The following is an 18,689-nucleotide window of genomic DNA, read 5'->3' as shown; positions in this document are numbered from 1 at the left end:
ACCCTACAAAGAGTGAGATAAAACACTTTTGCCCGATCAGTTTGCAGACTCTACTTTCATCCTCACTATTTGTAGAAAGCCACTCTTTCTTTACCGCAATCTTTAGAAAGAAATAACACGCATTGGTGTTGCCTTCAGGATATATAATAACCTGTTAATCGTGCAAACAGGGCCAAATTACAATCGAATCTGGGACCATATATGTTACTTGTGATAATTCATATTAATATTCAACCGCGTTAATCCGTAATAAGAAACCACATGCTTCTTATCGCTTACAATGGGCGAAATTCTCGATAATCCGAAATAGGGTTATTCGAGTTAGCTTGTTAATTTTTATGAATTTACAAGTTTATTTGTCTTCTGCAAGTTGACTCTTGAATAAACTCTTTTTTTTTTATATCACAAAATAAACGAGTTAATAAGTTAAAAAATTAGACCAAAATATAAGTTATTTTTTTATATGTGTTTAACATTCAAAAACATATCTTCATTTATCGTTTTATTCTCTAATATAAAATTTTCACCTTTAATAACATCAAATCCTTATTCTTTAATAATATCAAATCCTTGATGAGAATGATCTACCATTACTTTAACATTTACAAGTTATTGTCTACTAATAATGTATTTAAATATTTTTGTTAAATATTTTAAACTTTATGATTTAATGTTTTGTTTTATTATATTGTTGAAATGTTTAATTAATATGTTATTTATAAATATTTTATTATTATTTCCATATGAAGTAAACTCTTATAAGTCTATGAGATTTATAAAATTATCACAAATTTACATAAATTCTAGAATTTGATAATCTTAATCAGAAAGACAACACCGGCGCTTCTTATCCGCTTATGGTGCATGTGCCTCTGGACTGTGAGTGCTCTATTTCAAACTTGAACAGACATGACATTTAATACTCTTATTAATTTTAACTTCTTATTAGGGTTGATCGAATGAAACTTGTTAAAACTTAAAATTTATAGTCAACGTTCGAGTGCATGGATCAACCGGTTCCTGACAATTGATGGGTTTTTTTTTCTTTTCTTTTTTTCCTCTATTTCTTTTCTATTTGCACTATTATACTATTTTTGTTGTTGTTGTCATTACAGATGTTGTTATTGACAGAGATTTTCTTGACATATGTAGTTGGGATTTTTGAGGCTTATAGGTTCTCTTATTGTTTTTTGTTCTATACTGTGCTGGGTGCCTGACAGCCTGAGTGTGTTAATGTTGCAATAAGTGATTTTGAGTTCTCACCGAAGGCTGGAGCATGAAGGCAGTGTCGGAAAGTGAAAACCAAAAGAGAAAGAAGAAAAGAAAAACTGAACGATAGAGAAAGAGTTGCCGAAAAAAATACTTTTAATATTTTTATATTTTTTTTGGGTGACAAACCTGGCCAATCATTTTAATAGTACACGGGTGTATCAGGAAGTTCAAAACTTCACCTTATAACGATTCTGTGAGGAAGACGATGACATAAGTGTCCTACAATTTCATTAAAGAAGCATGTGCAATACATGTGTTGTGTTTCGTTTAACATGAAGAACTAGGGTGCAATTATAACAAAGTCGTTAAAATTAGGGGAGATTTATGTAGGGATAAACTAAGGAGGGGGTGTGCATATAATAAGTCTTAAACTCAGGAATGAATGTAAGTGTAATATGCTCTAATGATAATTTTCCAACCTTAAGGCGTGCAACACAGTAAGGAATTAATATTTTGAACCAAGCCTATAGCATAGATTTATTAAGCTTAGTACTTGCTTGACATATTTTACTTCCTTGTTCAACCTCAATACTTACGTAACATATTATATTTTTCTGTTTAAAAGACATATCAGTGGATTAAAAGGATAGTATTTATAAACTATTTTATCTCAAATCTCAATTCCTAAACGATGTACATAAGATTTTTTGGTGTACAAAAACAAACCCTTAATCTAGATTAAGGGGTGGAAGTTTTTTTTTACTTTGATACGATGATAATCCTAATGATGTCAGCAGACTAAAAATTGGAATGAATAATAATATATAGTTGGCCAAACAATATAAGTCAAACAGCATTTTTTTGGTCGGCTAAAAAGATATATTTGTCATTGAGAAATGGCTTCCTCCTCAATAATCAGTCTTCAGTGATATACCGATATGCTAAACCTCGTGATTTTCACGTAGGGATATCCTAAATTTCATATGCTCTTCGTTGGTTTTGATCAATTACATTCAAACTCGTTGTTTCTAGGTAGGTGGTCTCAATTAGCTCTTTATCAATCACTAGCATAACATTTTGTTTACTTTTCTTATTCTCTGTCAGTCAACTATGCTGCTATGTAGTATTAAACTATTGGTATGCAGGTTCTCGTATATTTTTATTCAAAATTAACTTTAGCTGTCTAGTTTACAACTATTAAACGGTAATCAAAGTTGTGTATATTTAGATTTGAAATAGCTAATTAATTTGCTTTTTTGGGATGCATGCTAATTTGCTTGTAACGTTATAAACCTAACAATGCTATTAATTCAAACGTAAGAAAAAAGACAACGCTATTAATTATCAGTATCGAATCCCACGTAATGAATCAACAGGGAAAACAAGAAACAGATTTTCTTTGGTTTATATATATATATATATATATATATATATATATATATATATATATATATATATATATATATATATATATATATAATGAGGAATTTTCTTTGGGTTTGTGAGCTCATAGGGTAGCCTCAACTGGAATAAATCGTCATAAGAAATAAAAATAAAAAAGGACTATTATTTCTTATCTTGAAATTTCTTTTTGCTCAAATTAAGATTAATACAATGGTAAGCTTTTATAAGAGAAAGTGAATATAAAATGGGAAAAGGACAAATTACATTGTGGGATTGAACTGAGGCACTCATAAGTAACATCTCACAGTTTAACTAACTCACACTAACCCAATATTTTGAAAATTTAAAAGACATTGAATATTTTTTAAATGATCAATAAAATAATGAATAGAAATTTATTTATTAACATGCATTATATTTTATTTTTGAAAAATACCAGTGAGTGTCCTTCAATATATTTTTTTTTACCTATATTACCAATACAATTCATCATAGTTTTTAATTAGAAAATATTTATTGATAACTTAATTAATATGCCCTTAAAATACTTTGCCCGTATTATTACCTATCAACTTATGGATCCTGTTTGCCCTACCATTCTGCCTCGAGCCCACAAATCTATTACTTTTTTTATTATTGATAATCTATTACTTGATCATGAAGCAGGAGACTTAGTATAATGCTATTAAGAATTGCAATGTACCTAAAGTGGCTAAAGTGCGTGAGTACTGAAGTTGAATTGATAAGTTCAAGGTATGGACATGATTTCTTAACGTATAAAACAAAGAATTACTCCAGCAACGCCTTCTCTCTTAAAGAATGGATAACATTTAGGTGTATTACTTATAGATATTTATTGTGATGTTTTCTAATTTAAATTAGAGTTTCATATGGATAATCCGTGTTAATTTTTAATGTCATTTCTATTGTGCGAGTTATGAAGACGAAATTATAATTTATGATCTAAGAATAACATTAACAAACATACTCTCTTAAGTTTTGTCCTGAAATAGTTATGAAATGTAATTTATAGAAAAGAATATCATTAATCATTAATTAGAACATAAGTAAAGACGCTTGGAAGCGACTCAAATTAACTTTTCATGTTATCTGTCTGTGTATCACCACTCCCAACGTTTGACTATTCTTGCCAAAGAGTACTATATTTTCATACGTCCAGAAAGAAGAGTTCTAGTTTGAAAAGATTAACAAGGATAAAAGCTTTAAGAGTTTTTGGGTTGGAAAATCCAGAATAATAAATATCTTGACTGATTATGAACGATTAACTTTTTTCTAATTATATCAATCTTATTTCAGCATACCGACAATATTATATCTTCCTAAAGTTCATGCACGAGGACTTTTCTTTTGGAGGATGATCAATTGATGTAATTTGCATATTCGATAACGGATTGATTCAAATATACTTTATATTTATAATATCAAAAAAAAAATTAAGTTATCTTGTGAAAAGTAATTATTAACTAATTTACTAGGCAATTGGTTAGAATCTAGGATCAACAGGCTTATCCTCCAACATGCCAATTTGGGAAACACATTCATATCCTTCCACCATCACACGTTTTAATGTAAAATTTGTAATTAAGATTTAATTTAGACACATTTCAATTAAATTTAATAGTTCAAAATTTATTCTACTCAACTTCAAAACACAATACAGTAGACAAATAAGTCCTTCGCGGAGCACAGGTAGAATACGCATTTTCACGAGTAGAGCTCAAAGACATGTATAAGCTCAAAGGTAGGATACCCAGAAAATGTTTTACTACTCAAATATACCCAAGTTAATTGATTGATGAGTTCAGTCTAAGTAAATTCTACGATATATGATCAGATCAACGTAAATATACAATCAGAGTGTCTCAAAGCCCAGTACACCTTAAAAAAGAAACAATAATTTCTATCATTTCTAAATACTATGAACTTCATGGTTGACTTTATAACTCTAAATAAAATCTACCTGAAAGGCTACCTTGCATTTTTATTATTCTGTGAGTATATTTCTTGCAAAACAATAAAGCAACCTGCAGCCAGTTAACATGATTAACAGAATCATCTTAAATTTCAATTAATGATATTGAACATTTGGGGTTGGACTGCCTCAGAATATACTCCAGGCGCAGAAAACTAAGTTGCAAAACAAAGCTAGCAGCAGCAGCAGCAGCAAAATACAAAATTCTTGGACGGGAATGTAAGTTGTTGATTTACAAAAAGATTAGAATAGGAGACAAGGATAGGGTTATCTCCAATCTTTCATGTAACCTTTCAAGGCCTGTCTCACTAATCCTTATGGTTCTCAAAACAAGCTGAAGTGTTAGTTGTAGTTCATACGTACTAACTGTCATCCTTTTGATTCATTGAGAATTCTGGAACTAATGCTTTCAGATAAAGCATACGAAGCACCTCGTGAAATCACTGAACAAGAACAAAAGAAAGAGGTGGTAGCATCAAATGAGTAGAAAAGAACTTCACGATCAAAGTAATATATTTTTAACAAATAAGTTAATAGCACCTAAAAAAAAGTATGAAGAAAGTCTTCCACAAGCTAGGCATAACTATGCACAGTATGTAACCAGGTATGCAAGGGTAAAATTGAACAAGTTGGCTTTTATGTAAAAGACAAAATGGGTAAGGTTGGAATGTGTATCGATATGACGATATGGCTAAGAGTTTCTAATTTATATTGTAACAGGCCAATCCTGCATTCCTGTGGCTTCAATTGGGAAATAATGAAGTTCGGTAATTAGAAAATGTAAAATGCACAGAACAATTTCTAAGATGTTTAAAATATCATGTAATTACTTTACCAACATATGAATCATATTATTAAAGAAATTGAATGCTGCAAAAGAATTGAATTAATAGGTTTACTTTTAGGTTTGGTTACTCGTTGTATTTAATGCAGTAACTGTTAAAGCGCCTTGGAGATTAGCCTCATGGATCTTCTAGGTTGGACTGTCAAAGCTTTCTTCAGGCTTCTTAAGAACATTCCAACAGGTTTATCACTGAAACATTGGACTTCGGGATATGTGTTTCCTCTTTTTGCAAAGTTTCATTTTACACTCCTGATCACCACACTCTAGGCCAGACTTCTTAAGTGGATCATCAAATTGGGAACATCTGGAAGAAGCACAGTATGAATATGCTCAAATCAGTGTGGTATAAAACTTAATTAACTTTGAAAAATGTTGCTGAGAGGAGTAATTATTCTGAACTCTCCCTTCCATTAACAATTTTGCCGACTTTCTGCAAATAACAGGATGTTTTATATACTTAGTGAATTCATAAAAACAAAGATAAATATTCGTTGCATGGGAGCCACAAGCCAATATGCCTGTAAAGGATTCTCAGAACTGTTAAGATCGTCAATAAATGAAGTTCATATTCTCTTCCCTCAAACCCTATACTTTATCCCCTTCTCCAACACACACAAACATAAAAAAAGTAAAAAGATGTTTTCACAGGTATGTTACAAAGGATTAAAAAAGTACAATCATAAAAATTGAGGATAAAATACAAATTAATGAGAGCTCTATTAAGCAACAACTAGCAAATAACGAGAAAATAAATACTGATCAAACTACAATGAAAAAGATACCAATTTGAATAATAAGCTTACATCTTCAAGAAGTAGAAAGGGTAAGGAAACTGTATTTAGTAATAATATGAATCATTTATTAATGGGATTAATTTCACATTACACTATGAAAACCATGAGCCTATTAAGCCTTCCAACTGGAAAGAAAACTAAAAAGTATACATCTATATCTGGAAGGCTAGAGATAGCACCATACCCATTCTTCAGTTGGTGATGGGAGATTCTTCCCATTGGTATCCAACTTTATCTCGCTTGATTTTATTAGTCCACCCTGTTCCACGTCTAAAGAATTCTTAGGATCACTTAAAACTTCTGAAACTTGTAGCTCCAAAGAACCACTTAACAAAGCTCCTGGACATATCATACCAGGGTTCACAGGGCAAAAACCATTTAGCATAGCACAATCTTCAGAAATTTCATTATCAGGCTTTGAACTTTCATGCCCTAGTGAGTTGAGACCTGACTGTGAATTGCAATCAGAACCACATATTGACTTAATGAATGCAGTATCAGTAACAATTGAATCAAGGGTTTGCTTAGATACATCTTTAGTGCAATATTCGGCACCAGAAATATAACTGTTTGGTGCACCATAACTAACATCCGTTGAGACAGTGGATTGATTTTCATTTACATTTTTTTCCACATTTACTGTCATGGCGCATGGAGTTAATGAATCATATATTGAAGGACAGCAACCTATATTCTGTTGATCAAGCCCTGTAACATCTTCTTTTACCAATTTCAAGCTTGGGGCATATTTGGTCTGTCCATTACAATCATCAAAGTGGCCAGAATTTGTATTCCATATAAAGGAACTTTTTCCTTGTGTAGAACTCCCTCCTAAGCTACTGAGATCCTGCCAAAGACTCCTAAATTCTTTCTTCCTACACACTTTCTCACTCACGCATACCTCATTTCTATACCTGTTAGTCCAATCTGATGGGGATGAATTTAAATCAATAAAAAGATTAATTCCCTCATCTGACCTGACATAAAACTCAAAACAACGAGGAGGTTGATTAGTTGCTTTTAGTGAAGAAGTAAAATCTTTTTCTTCCGAAGAAACACCAGTTTCTACAGCTCCACAGTTATTCTGGTGAAAATTTTTCACTGTCTTGCTTCTTGTATTGCGTAAATGAACATCAGAGTTTCTTACAGGCAACTTTCTCTTCTTTGAAGCTCCCTTATACATTGTATACCCAAGGCCCTCCTGTAAATGATAAACAAACATGGCTTCATAAGTATTTGTTACAAATGATTGTACCATAAAAAAAAAAAAATAGAGGCGGAAGGAATAATTCAGTATACACCTGATATGCCCTCACCCATATGCATTTATGGTAACTTGGTTACAGGCACAATATGTACTACTACTGTCCAGTCCGTAGTATGAGAAAGTACGAATTTATTTAAGAATTAGATCACATGCACACTTTTAGATTCCAACCAATTATGTAAACAATGATTGAAACTTTTATTATTATACTCTCTTTGATCCAGGTATTTAAAAACCCAAGAGGAATAATTTCATCACAGATTTGCTTAACCAATAAGCATATTTTCCAGTAACTATTGAACTTGTGTCTGATTTGAGACAGATTTATCCTTTTGGAGGAATCAACTACACAGTAAATGGAGACGTACATGGTATATCCCCAGCGCAGAAGAAATAAATTTCTTTAAATCTGTCAAACAGTTTCTACACTTCAATGTGCTGCATTAATACAAAAGAAGCATGCCAAAAAAAAAAAAAAACATGTATTGACAAATATCTAGAAATGCTCTAAAAATGATGCAGCAATACCATTAAACTACATCTATAAGTGATTTACAGAAATTTTTTCCTTGTTAGTAAAACATAGTATTACAACCTCAAATGAGAAAATTAGTGCGTGGAATATCATATCAGGAAGGCTAACTTGGAAAGGGAATGTGCTAGATATTATGGATTCAATCAAGATTTAAGAAGTAATGGTTCCTTCACATTTATACCTCATTGAAACCTACTTATCTTTTCTCTTTTTTTTAAAAAATATTTTGAGGGTTTTTCGTTTGTGAAGCTTAACTGAGAACGCGTTATTAAGAAATGAAACAGCTCCCATTCCATTAGTGGTAGTAGTAGTACAGCAGTGAAGGTGCCAAAATAAATAAATAAATAGTTGAAATAGATTTATTTATTTATTGAGAAATAAAGAGAGAGAGGGTACCTGATAAGAAATCTGGCGGAGAATGTGAGCCAAAAATGGAAAACGAAGTTTTATTTTAGCAATAAAGACAAAGACAAAGAAAGAGAGCATCGCAATGACGTTTCATTATTTTTGTGTTCAGTCGAGACGAGTGAAAGGGGCAATTTCCAATTTCTCTGCTCTTTTGGATCAATCCAATTCCAGGGATTACCTGCTCAAGCTCAAGCTCAACTACCCTATCCCTTCTTTAATCCTTTGTAATGGAATTTGTAGCCCAGGAAACGGTTTCAAGTCATTTTGTATCACTATGAGACCAAAAATTACTTATATAAATGTATGTTGGGACTCTATTTTGAATTATTTTAGATTTTTTTTTATAGAATAGTAAATTTTTAATACCCTCACTGCAAACTCTTGATAATATCTTTTAGAGGTTAGTATTATCACAAATTATTATTTGAATTATTTTAAAATTATTATTTTAAAAATTATGAAAATTATAATTGAATGACTATTTAAAAAAAAAAACACTTCTTCTTTTTTATTACTATTTTTTTCTTATTTGATTTCTTTAAATATCATGAAGCTTCTATTTGATTTCCTGTTTTAGAGGGATCAACTAAACTTTGTGATCTTGTAAAAAAAAAAGTAAACTTTGTGATAATTAGAAGAACTAAATGAAAAATCTTCATATCATGAAAAACTTATGAAATCCTGAAAAATTAAATGAAAAATGTATAATAATTATACTTAACGGAAAAAAAAAAGCTAATAAATTACTGAGAAAGTCTGACACGTATGTTTCTCGTATTATAACCAAATGAACTACTAATTTATCTAACTAACTTTAAATTTTTCCATAAAATAATTAAATATATCTTATATAAACTATTTTTCTTTATTTATTTAAAATAAAAGAAAAAAAGGTTTGGACTCTGGGCTGCACATGGTCCTTTTCGACTCTCGTGGTGTAACTTTTTCGGCCCAAAGTTTCTTTCTACGATAAGTAAAGAATTATAACCAACAAGTGCTTTTAGCCGAGTGGTTAATGCCTGTGCCTTCAAGAGTTATCGATGTCGTGGAAAGAAGTATTGATGTAATAGATATCAGAAATTACCTTCTTATGGTAAAGTTTGAAGTAGCAAAAGATCAGGATAAAGTCATAAGTGGAGCCCATTGGATGATTTTTCATAATTATCTAGCAATTCAATCATGGGTTTCAGACTATCATATGTTCAGATTTATAAAATCTTGGCTTGGATTTATTTTTCAAGCCCATGTATGGAATATTATGATGAGAGTGTGCTATTGGCATTATCCTTAGTGGTGGAAAAAACTATCAAGGTTTATATAATAATAGTTGGTGCATCCAGAGGAAGGTTCGCACAATTTTGCATAGAGATTGATCCTGATCAACTCGTGGTAGGGAAAGTATAATTAAAAGACTAGTGGTTCAATGTAGAATACAAAAGGGTTACACTTGTTTTGCAAAAAGGGTGGGCTTTTTCAGGGATAAAACTAGGCATTGCTCCCAAAGCATGTGGTGGTGACAAATTTGGAAGCAAAAACAAAACATAACGACCAATAGAGGAGCGCCAAAGAAGGGAACCATGAGTCATGCAAACCCTAATTCAAAAGTGGTGGCTAATGAGTTAATGAGGATGTTAATTTGTATAAAGATTGGTTGACGATTACTAGAGTGAAATGATTAAATAAAGTAAAAAAAAAAATTGATTGTCCCATTAAAGGAGACCTCAATAATGATTGCAAATAGGAAGGAAAAAAATTAAAGATAAAAATACATATCATGTCTTAAGTATGTCGGATGAGGAGAACATAGAAATAAGTCGTTCATCATCATTGTCAAATGATGATACTAAAATTGTTACAATAAATCATAAAGAAAGTCACTTGAGAAGGAGAAGGAAAAGGAATACAATAAAAAAAAAATAAAGCGACTTAATGGTGACCCTTAAATTCATCCATATGTCCTTAATGTGATTTAGTTTATCCAAAACAATAAGGGAAAAAAGTCAAGTAGGTGGAGACATGCTTAGTGAAAGAACAAGTATGATCTTAAAAAATACTGTGTAACAATTTGTCAAAGAGAAAAAAATATTTATTGTGATACTTGTGAGATTAATCATATTATTTTTACTCCTGAGACTTGTGAGACTTGTTTAACTTTAATTGCTTCGGTTACCAAAAATCATGTTCATAAGAAGCTTATGAGTATAAAGTCATATAAATGTTGACGTCATATAAGTTCCAACTTATCATCTTTAAAATGTTTTGGCATTCCTTAGACCAATGAAATATTTTTTGTCTTAATTTTCAAAAGTAACCATTCGACCACTTTTAATAAATCTTTAAGCAGTTTTAATTTTGGCAGAAGAACAATTAATCATACAAAACGAGACTAACAACACAATCTGTAAATTTAAGAGGGACTAAATACAATATTTTTGTATTACATAACTAAAAAAGGCAATTTTCAACCTGAGAAAAAGTTAAAATTTTAGAGAACAAAAATATATTTAAATTAGTTTAACTAAAAAAAAAAAAAAGATAGCACGTGTTAGCAGCGTAGCAAACACGCGCAAATAGCCGTTAAGTAAATCCAAGTGTCTGAAGTCCACATAATGTAATGCCGGGCTCTACCCTCATCATTTGCCGGGCTCCACTCTCCAACGTCCTCCTCTTTATTTTAGATCCGTTATCAACGCTCAAACAGAGACACCAATGCCTTTTATAACTCACTTTTTCGGTCCATGAATGGTTTTTTCATTTAAGTCATTCTTAACACTAAATAATCTTTTAAAAAATTAAGAAAACCCTTCGTTAAAAGAGAATATTTCCAGTAATTAAGAAAAAGGTTTTACTTGGTCCTTACTCTGGATGGAACGATTAGTCTCGTACTTATATTCATAAGTTAAATATTGTCAAAGAGGAAAAATAGAAATAATATTTCCGTCTGATCCATTCAGAGAGGAAAGGGTCATGGTTAGCAGACCTTTCTTAATTAATTGTATATCATATGTGGATTAGATCAGCAGCTAGTTAAACAATAACAATAACTATATGTGGAGGCAACACCATTGAAGTGACATGGGTCAATACAATACAATAGAGTACCTGCAAAACAAAACCAATTATTATTTAATGTGAACGCGTCTTTGAAACAACCAAGTCCCAATGATGGTCATCACCTCACCATCACTATAGTTATGTCAAGTTTACCCATCCAAACCCCCTAAGACATTTAAATCTAAATTTACAAATGTTAATTGTAATTTATTACTAATGTTATTTGTTTATACAATGGTTACACTTACACCAAAATTTAACCTATGATCTCATATAAACTAGCTAACTCAACTCTTATTAAGCCTATTTTTTTTTTCTTCAATTTTTTGATAACTTAGATCAAATTAATTTTTTTATTGGTAAAAATATTTAAAAAATTATAATATTCATTAACCTTATTCAATTAATTAAACTAAACATCTTTCGATAAATAAAAACAAATTAATTATATTTGAGTTGAGTTGATAAGATACATTAATAAGAAGAAGAAAAACTAAGAAATTATTAAAAAATGAAAAAGAAAAGGTAGTAGTCCCGTACGAAAAACGCGTTGAAGTTAAAGTGGGTGAAAAGACAGGTCTTGCATGTCTCTTAAAGGCTTATATTATATATTTGGAATCAAAAAACGTATGATGAGGCAAGAAGTTGTATTTTGGCATCCCCGTGGCTTCAAGAAGAGAATCTCAATGGAGGCCCAGGAGCTGAAGCGCGTGTTCCAGATGTTCGACCGCAACGGCGACGGGAGAATAACGAAGAAGGAGCTGAACGACTCGCTGGAGAACCTGGGCATCTTCATCTCTGACAAGGACCTGAGCCAAATGATCCAGAGGATCGACGTCAACGGCGACGGTTGCGTGGACATGGACGAGTTTGGGGAGCTGTATCAGACCATAATGGACGAGCGCGACAATGAGGAGGACATGAGGGAGGCCTTCAACGTCTTCGACCAGAACGCCGACGGCTTCATCACCGTCGACGAGTTGAGGACCGTCTTGTCCTCCCTCGGCTTGAAGCAAGGAAGAACCGTCCAAGACTGCAAGGCCATGATCTCCAAGGTCGATGTTGATGGAGATGGCATGGTCGATTACAAGGAGTTCAAGCAAATGATGAAAGGGGGTGGATTCACTGCTCTCACTTAATTTCTTTCAATCATCTATTCCCCATATATCTTTCTTGTACATATAACTTACTTTCAATCAGGATCACCAGGATTATTGTGATTGTCATGGTTTCGGACCATGGATGGTGTGGTATAGGATTAGATCAATTCATCTCATCTCGTCCTAGGTATGTGTACGTGTGTGTGTGCTTGTGTTTTCCAATGTGTTAGTCGTTGGTTTTTGGGAGTTAGCAAACCTGGCTCCATAAGTGAGATGAGCGCCTCTTGCCCTGGTAATGCTACAACTTTATTATGTCTTTGGTTTTTTGGGGGAGGAAGACCCTTGAAATCGGGAGACTACTGCTACTGTCACAAGATCTGTTTGTGTTTTCTTCTTGTTCAAGTTTTGAGTCGAGAAAGGTTGATTCTATTTTCACTCTGTTGGATGATTTTGTACTCCCTTTCTTTTCTTTTCTTTTTTATTTTATTTTATTTCAGCTGTGGTGGCACGTTTATTTGCAAGAAATTCATGGACATATGACTCGAATTAATTAAATTATTATGGCAGTTTTATCGACCAAAGCGTAATACTTTATTGGTATTATTACAGTGTGTTTTCGGCATCCAATCGTTTAATATTGCAGTTGGCATGTTTTTGGTAGTTGGTAAAGTCTACATATGCATAATGCCTTGCTACATGCCTACAAGCTGCATATTTATTTGGCAGTATGTTCATAAGTCACCCTCAATCGAATAAAAAAGAATGATTTGGTTAAATTTGCGATTAATAATAATGAAAGGGAAGATCAAATACAAGCTAAACCCTATGTTTGATATAAACATGATAATAACTCCTTAACCCTCGGTACTCAAGTTCATTGTCTGATTGTCTTTAACAATAGAGATAAATTTTGCCTTATTATAAAGAAAAGTGACAATTAACCTAGAAATTCCGGGTATATTGGAAATCATTAGATACGTAAGCAGAATGCAAACAGGGTGGGTGACTGACTAGAGTCAATATTTTAAACCACGACCACACAAACTTGGAAAAGGTACATGATCACTGTGGCTCGAAAACGGAAGAATAAAATGGCTACCGTTATACTCACAAGGGAAAACGCTTATTGGCAAGTACAATAAAAAATGTATGTTACACTTTAAGCATCTACCTAATCCAGGACATGATACACCAGAAAAAATGAATTTCCTGGTAAACTATATATGCTGCCTGAAGTTTTAACTTGACCGCTACACTACTTCAAGCGAAATCACATCTAAAATGCCGACAGAATAATGTTAGCCTTCTCAACAATCTCAACCAGATGTCGACAATTAGGAAACATGCTACAATGGCACTAATTACCCACCATCTGAATCTGATATTTCCTCCTCAATCTCTCTTATGCTTCGTACTACAGCAGCAACCTTTTCAGAGATGTGTTCTGTGTGCTTTTCTAAATCATTCAAAATCATATTTAACTGCTCTTCATATGCAGCACAACGTCGTTTACACTTTTGCCTTTCATTGTACAACTCAAGCGACAGTTCACGGATTCTCTTATCCTTCTCATCCTGTGACACAAATCATCCATAAAAGTGAGGTGTACTAAAATAGAAACAAACAAAAATTAGAAATTCAACCCTAGCAAGTAGCAACGAATGATAGCCGTACATGAATCAACTTATCCAAGCTGTTGAGATGTGCCTTCCAATTTTATATAACAATTTCATAAATCATATTCACAGCCATTTTCTTTCTCAATACAGGTCAATTTCACACTCAAAAAAATACAGGTCAATTTCAGGCAATAATTTACTAAGAGGAGTGCTAGCAACACACTTTCTATTATTGAGACTCATTAATAAGTGAGACCTATAAAACTTTGTGATTTACAATAAATTTCAACCAATCAAAGAGAAGTGTTGAAAAAAATGTGTTGCTACCAAATCTTATTTACTAATCACCGTATCTTCTTGATGAAATATAGATAGAACTCCATCACGGTCTTGGGAATATATTAGGAAGAGATTTAGGAGAACCAGTGGATCCAAAATCCAAGGCAACATGGGACACACTATGCCTTGAAATAACTTGTTGCCTACATGACAGGGGATGCAAACTGGAGGGTTTTGGTTGGATTGCTGGAGGATATTGATAAAAACTGTGAGTAAATGGCTAGGGCCAAGAGAGACCAGGCACTCTCAAGTTGCACAGAATAATCTTTAATTTGCTGAGTAAACTCTCATTCTAGTCCCTAAAATTGTAAGCATGGATCATTTTAGTCTTCGAATATACAATTTTTTTCATTTCAGTCTAACTTTTCAAAAAGTCATGCATTATAATCCTTTTTTACTTCATTTTTCATCATAATTTTGCAACAAAAAAGATTGAAGTGATAATGTTTTGCAAAGTTAGAGACTAAAGTAACCGACACTTCCAATTTCAAGGACTAAAATGAGGGTTTACTTGTATTTAGCTAGTCAAGCTATGTTGTTCTGTCTATTTGAACCCCCACCAATACTGATGTCAATCCCATAACAGTAGCAGGAGAGATCTAATCAGTTTTCTATTTACACAATACAGTTCAGTTCAATCAAATATACTTAAATTGTTAGTTAAAAATGCACTGTTTGACTGGCCTCTTCATCCCTTTGTTGACAACAGAATAACAAAGGAACAAAAGATTTGGGAACTGTGTATTCAACCATAGATCATACATCAGTTCATAAGTACCATCTAGTCATAATTGTCATTGTCTGGAGAGACATACCTCACTAACCAAGTGCTTCCCAGATCCTCGCCATGGAACTTTACTGGGACTCATTAGTTTATGAGTATGCTCCTTCACAAATTTGGTGACAACCCACTTCCCTCCATCCCGCAAAGCCAACCTTATCATGGCCTGACAACCTTCACGAGTGGCTGGTGGAGGAGGCAGCACTCGATCTCTTCTGTGTACATACTTTTTTGCACGAAAGCCTTCTTTAGAACAGACAAAATCTTGACCAATAACCTGGTTATTTACTCGTGAACGACGGTTATGGTGTATTCGTACTGTAAACCCCACCCTCCTACCATAGGCAATGTAGAATTCTCTGGCTTCCTCTCTTGAATTGAACTCCATGCCTATGAATGGTTCTACAGCTTCTATATCAGTTGAAATGTTGGCTAAAGGTTGTTCAATTTCAACAAACATTTCATCTTCACTTCCACATAATTCTAAGTTTTTTGAAAATTCATCTACTTTCTTGTGTTTCTCACTAATTTCTGCTTGCATATCAAGGTCACTATCATCTGAATTAAATCCCTGGCCAGATTGGTGATCCATCGCCCTACTATGGCAGAATTACGCAAATGATTAGATTATCCTTCAAAGTTAATCAGACAACTTGACGAAATTTTGATGCATGATAAAACCAGTAATCGTAAAAACTAAAGAATATGGTTATTGTGGTTTCCAATTTGAAGGGTTTCTTTCTTTTTTATTCTCCTTGTTTGGAATATATAAATTGTTATAATCAGCAGTGGTCACTTTATGGATGGATATCTGATTATTTTTTTTTATCCATGTGCTATCAGGAAAAAAATCATATGCCTATTTGGTTCTATAGTGTTAATAACCATAAATATTGATAATAATGTTCAACCAGAAATGAAAAAAACAAAACCAAAGGGGAATTTGAAAGAGTTTCTACAAAGCTAATTAAAGCATTTCTTATCATATGAGCATTTATGTTGAAAATCAAAGGTGTTTGAGTAAGCTTACTGAAAGTAACTAATGATCCTCCTACAAGCCCTTTTTAGCTTATCAAAACAAGCTAAGGTAGTATGTGGCTTTACTTTTATTTGGCTTCTCTTCTCCTTAAAATAAGAAGTTCCTCCAATAGCTTCTATGAAAGCTCTACTTTTCAAGTTTGACTTTCCCATCATTAAACAAAAAACTCTTAGTTTTTAGAGATATTCTTAAATTGTGTTTGGCCCAACTTTTCCTATTAGAAAGAAGAGAAACCCAAAAGAATTTGGGTCAAACATCATCTAAAAAGAGCTAGTAGGAGGGTCTGTTGGAGAGTTGTAATCTTAACCTATCATAACAACTTCATTGAATTGAGCACTCATGAGTCGAGATATCATTGAATCCAAGCTGCAAATTTAGTATGCTTGGCTGCTAACACCAAAATATCAACCCCGATTTTGAAAAAAACATAAACAAGGATTAGTAATTGTAAGTCTTGGATTTTTCTTTTTTGAAATTGTATATAGACTGGATACGGCTATTGGCTATCCTATTTATTCACAACTCTTGGATGATGGATGAATATCAGATATTAATAGCATTAATTAGAGCTTATGCTGCAGAAAAAGAGATAGAGATTCACTAACAAAGATCACAATCTAGATGAGCAATTTGCATGACTTTTCACCATAGTTGCAGGTAACATAGCTCTAAAGCCCTAAGGTATACAATTATTGGCCACAGGATAAGTGTGTATTTATACTGTGCCTTGGTAAATTTTAATTATTATTATTATTATTTTTGTCCAGGCAAACAAAATTAAAAGGTTGATTTTCATGAATTAAGAATATACACAGGATTTATAAAAATGTGAGAAGATGGAGACAACGGTTTAGTACCTGTCCAGTCCAGCACAATACCTACCGGAGAGAAAATCAGCCCGATTACAACATATTCCTTTCTAATATAACCTGCAAGAAGAACATCCAAGTTACTATTAACATTGCACAATACTTTTCCATTCAATTAGGTTCATCTAAATTCTGAACTGTCTGTCAAATTGACCACTCGGAATACCAATATTTCCTGATGCAATGTTTCAGTATAGCTGAAAAATTCACAGCAGGAGTTCAAGAAAAAATGCATCGGTTTTCTTATTAAATAAAAATTAGTAGCAGAAAAAATGGCACAACAAAGAAAAAGTTGATGAACCCTTACTTGCCCCCCCTCCGATGAACCTTGAGAGTTAAATTCGGATCGGGTTGGGTTCCTCCGAATCCGATACACTCTCATCTCATGCACACACCATTGATGTACGGACGCTTGACCAGAGAACACCAACACTACGGTGAGATGCGATGCACGGTCCACTGTAATAATTTTTTTTTTTAAATCAATGATCAATAAATAGAATTATGATTTATTAATTCATTTTTTTTATCTGTTTCATAAACAAAACGTGGGCTTCAGGAAAGTAGGCTTCAAGAGGCTGTTCTATTCGCACCATCATCTTTTACTATTCGCACCATCTTCTTTATTAGAGGAGAAGCATGTGAATGTGAATGATAATATGTTCTAAAGTAACGAAGGAAACGTTGTGGTGTGATGCGAGAGAGAGATGGCCGGTACCTACCATAACCACCAGCGGCACGTGCTACAGCTGGTGATGTCGTGCCGGAAAATCACCGCCCAGGTCACAAACACCACCACATCCTCCATCATAGCCATGGCTTCATCATCGGAGCAGGAATTCGTGGCTCACTACCGCGCTCAGCTTAATCGCTTCCCCAGATCGCACCGCTTCTGGGACGCTAAAGTGGCCTCTCGCGTCGGGGAGAAGCTAGGGTTCCGCCTCAGAGAAATCGGCGTCACCACCGTCCAAATCGACCCTCGCGAGGAACAGTCCCGTCCCGTCCATTACCGCGTCATGCTCTCCCCCTTGTTCCATTCCATAAAAAACGCCGGCATCCACGTTTCCGGCGTTGACTAAGTCAAATTACCTTTCTGACCTCACCTGTAAGCTTCAATTTTGAGTGCTGTAATTTGGGGATTTTCCATTTTTGTGCCAATAAAATTTGACCCTATTATTATTATTATTTGTTGTGCTGCCTGCGCAACGGAAACTGCTTATTTGTTTGTATCAACGTTAATAATGTGCATGTGGCTGCTCCAGTCGCCAGAATTTTATTTATTTATTTGTTGGTTCTGGAGTTATTTGGTCCATGGATTGATGTTTGTAAAACTGTGGTTGTGAATTGTGATCGGAACAAAGTGTTTGGTGTCAAAAGCCTTGAAATTATTCTGAATTAATTCATGATGAGATTTCTGTATCATGATAATTG

General features: G+C 33.4%; 4 protein-coding genes across 6 annotated transcripts; 2 read left to right on the top strand and 2 right to left on the bottom strand.

Annotated features, from left to right (window-relative positions):
- Positions 1-4,615: 4,615 nt before the first annotated feature.
- On the bottom strand, positions 4,616-8,782 carry LOC102661248 (uncharacterized). Of its 2 annotated transcripts, XM_006595002.4 has the most exons (3): positions 8,446-8,782; positions 6,432-7,448; positions 4,616-5,757 (listed from the first exon to the last, which is right to left on the bottom strand). In XM_006595002.4, the coding sequence occupies exons 1-3, from the start codon at positions 8,533-8,535 to the stop codon at positions 5,743-5,745; spliced, it is 1,122 nt and encodes a 373-aa protein (XP_006595065.1). In that variant the 5' UTR covers positions 8,536-8,782; the 3' UTR covers positions 4,616-5,742. The 2 variants fall into 2 exon arrangements, with proteins under 2 accessions (XP_006595065.1, XP_040864487.1); XM_041008553.1 differs by having other exon boundaries at positions 4,616-7,448; positions 8,446-8,781.
- Positions 8,783-12,065: 3,283 nt separating this feature from the next.
- On the top strand, positions 12,066-13,046 carry LOC100813656 (calmodulin-like protein 3). Its single transcript, XM_003543515.5, has one exon. It carries the CDS (start codon positions 12,096-12,098, stop codon positions 12,648-12,650), a length of 555 nt encoding a protein of 184 aa, XP_003543563.4. The 5' UTR covers positions 12,066-12,095; the 3' UTR covers positions 12,651-13,046.
- A 669-nt stretch (positions 13,047-13,715) lies between these two features.
- On the bottom strand, positions 13,716-17,753 carry LOC100813124 (protein FAR1-RELATED SEQUENCE 5). 2 transcript variants are annotated; one of them, XM_006595000.4, is made up of 4 exons: positions 17,566-17,753; positions 17,247-17,318; positions 15,385-15,946; positions 13,716-14,185 (listed from the first exon to the last, which is right to left on the bottom strand). In XM_006595000.4, the coding sequence occupies exons 3-4, from the start codon at positions 15,940-15,942 to the stop codon at positions 13,973-13,975; spliced, it is 771 nt and encodes a 256-aa protein (XP_006595063.1). In that variant the 5' UTR covers positions 15,943-15,946; positions 17,247-17,318; positions 17,566-17,753; the 3' UTR covers positions 13,716-13,972. The 2 variants fall into 2 exon arrangements, with proteins under 2 accessions (XP_006595063.1, XP_003543562.1); XM_003543514.5 differs by having other exon boundaries at positions 15,385-15,949; positions 17,566-17,750.
- A 75-nt stretch (positions 17,754-17,828) lies between these two features.
- On the top strand, positions 17,829-18,443 carry LOC100812032 (uncharacterized). Its single transcript, XM_003543512.4, has one exon. The coding sequence runs from the start codon at positions 17,966-17,968 to the stop codon at positions 18,335-18,337; it is 372 nt and encodes a 123-aa protein (XP_003543560.1). The 5' UTR covers positions 17,829-17,965; the 3' UTR covers positions 18,338-18,443.
- Positions 18,444-18,689: the final 246 nt, after the last annotated feature.

Source organism: Glycine max, chromosome 13 (genome assembly GCF_000004515.6).
Source record: "Glycine max cultivar Williams 82 chromosome 13, Glycine_max_v4.0, whole genome shotgun sequence".
NCBI classification, from domain to species: domain Eukaryota; kingdom Viridiplantae; phylum Streptophyta; class Magnoliopsida; order Fabales; family Fabaceae; genus Glycine; species Glycine max.
This window is presented reverse-complemented; position numbering and strand designations above follow the sequence as displayed.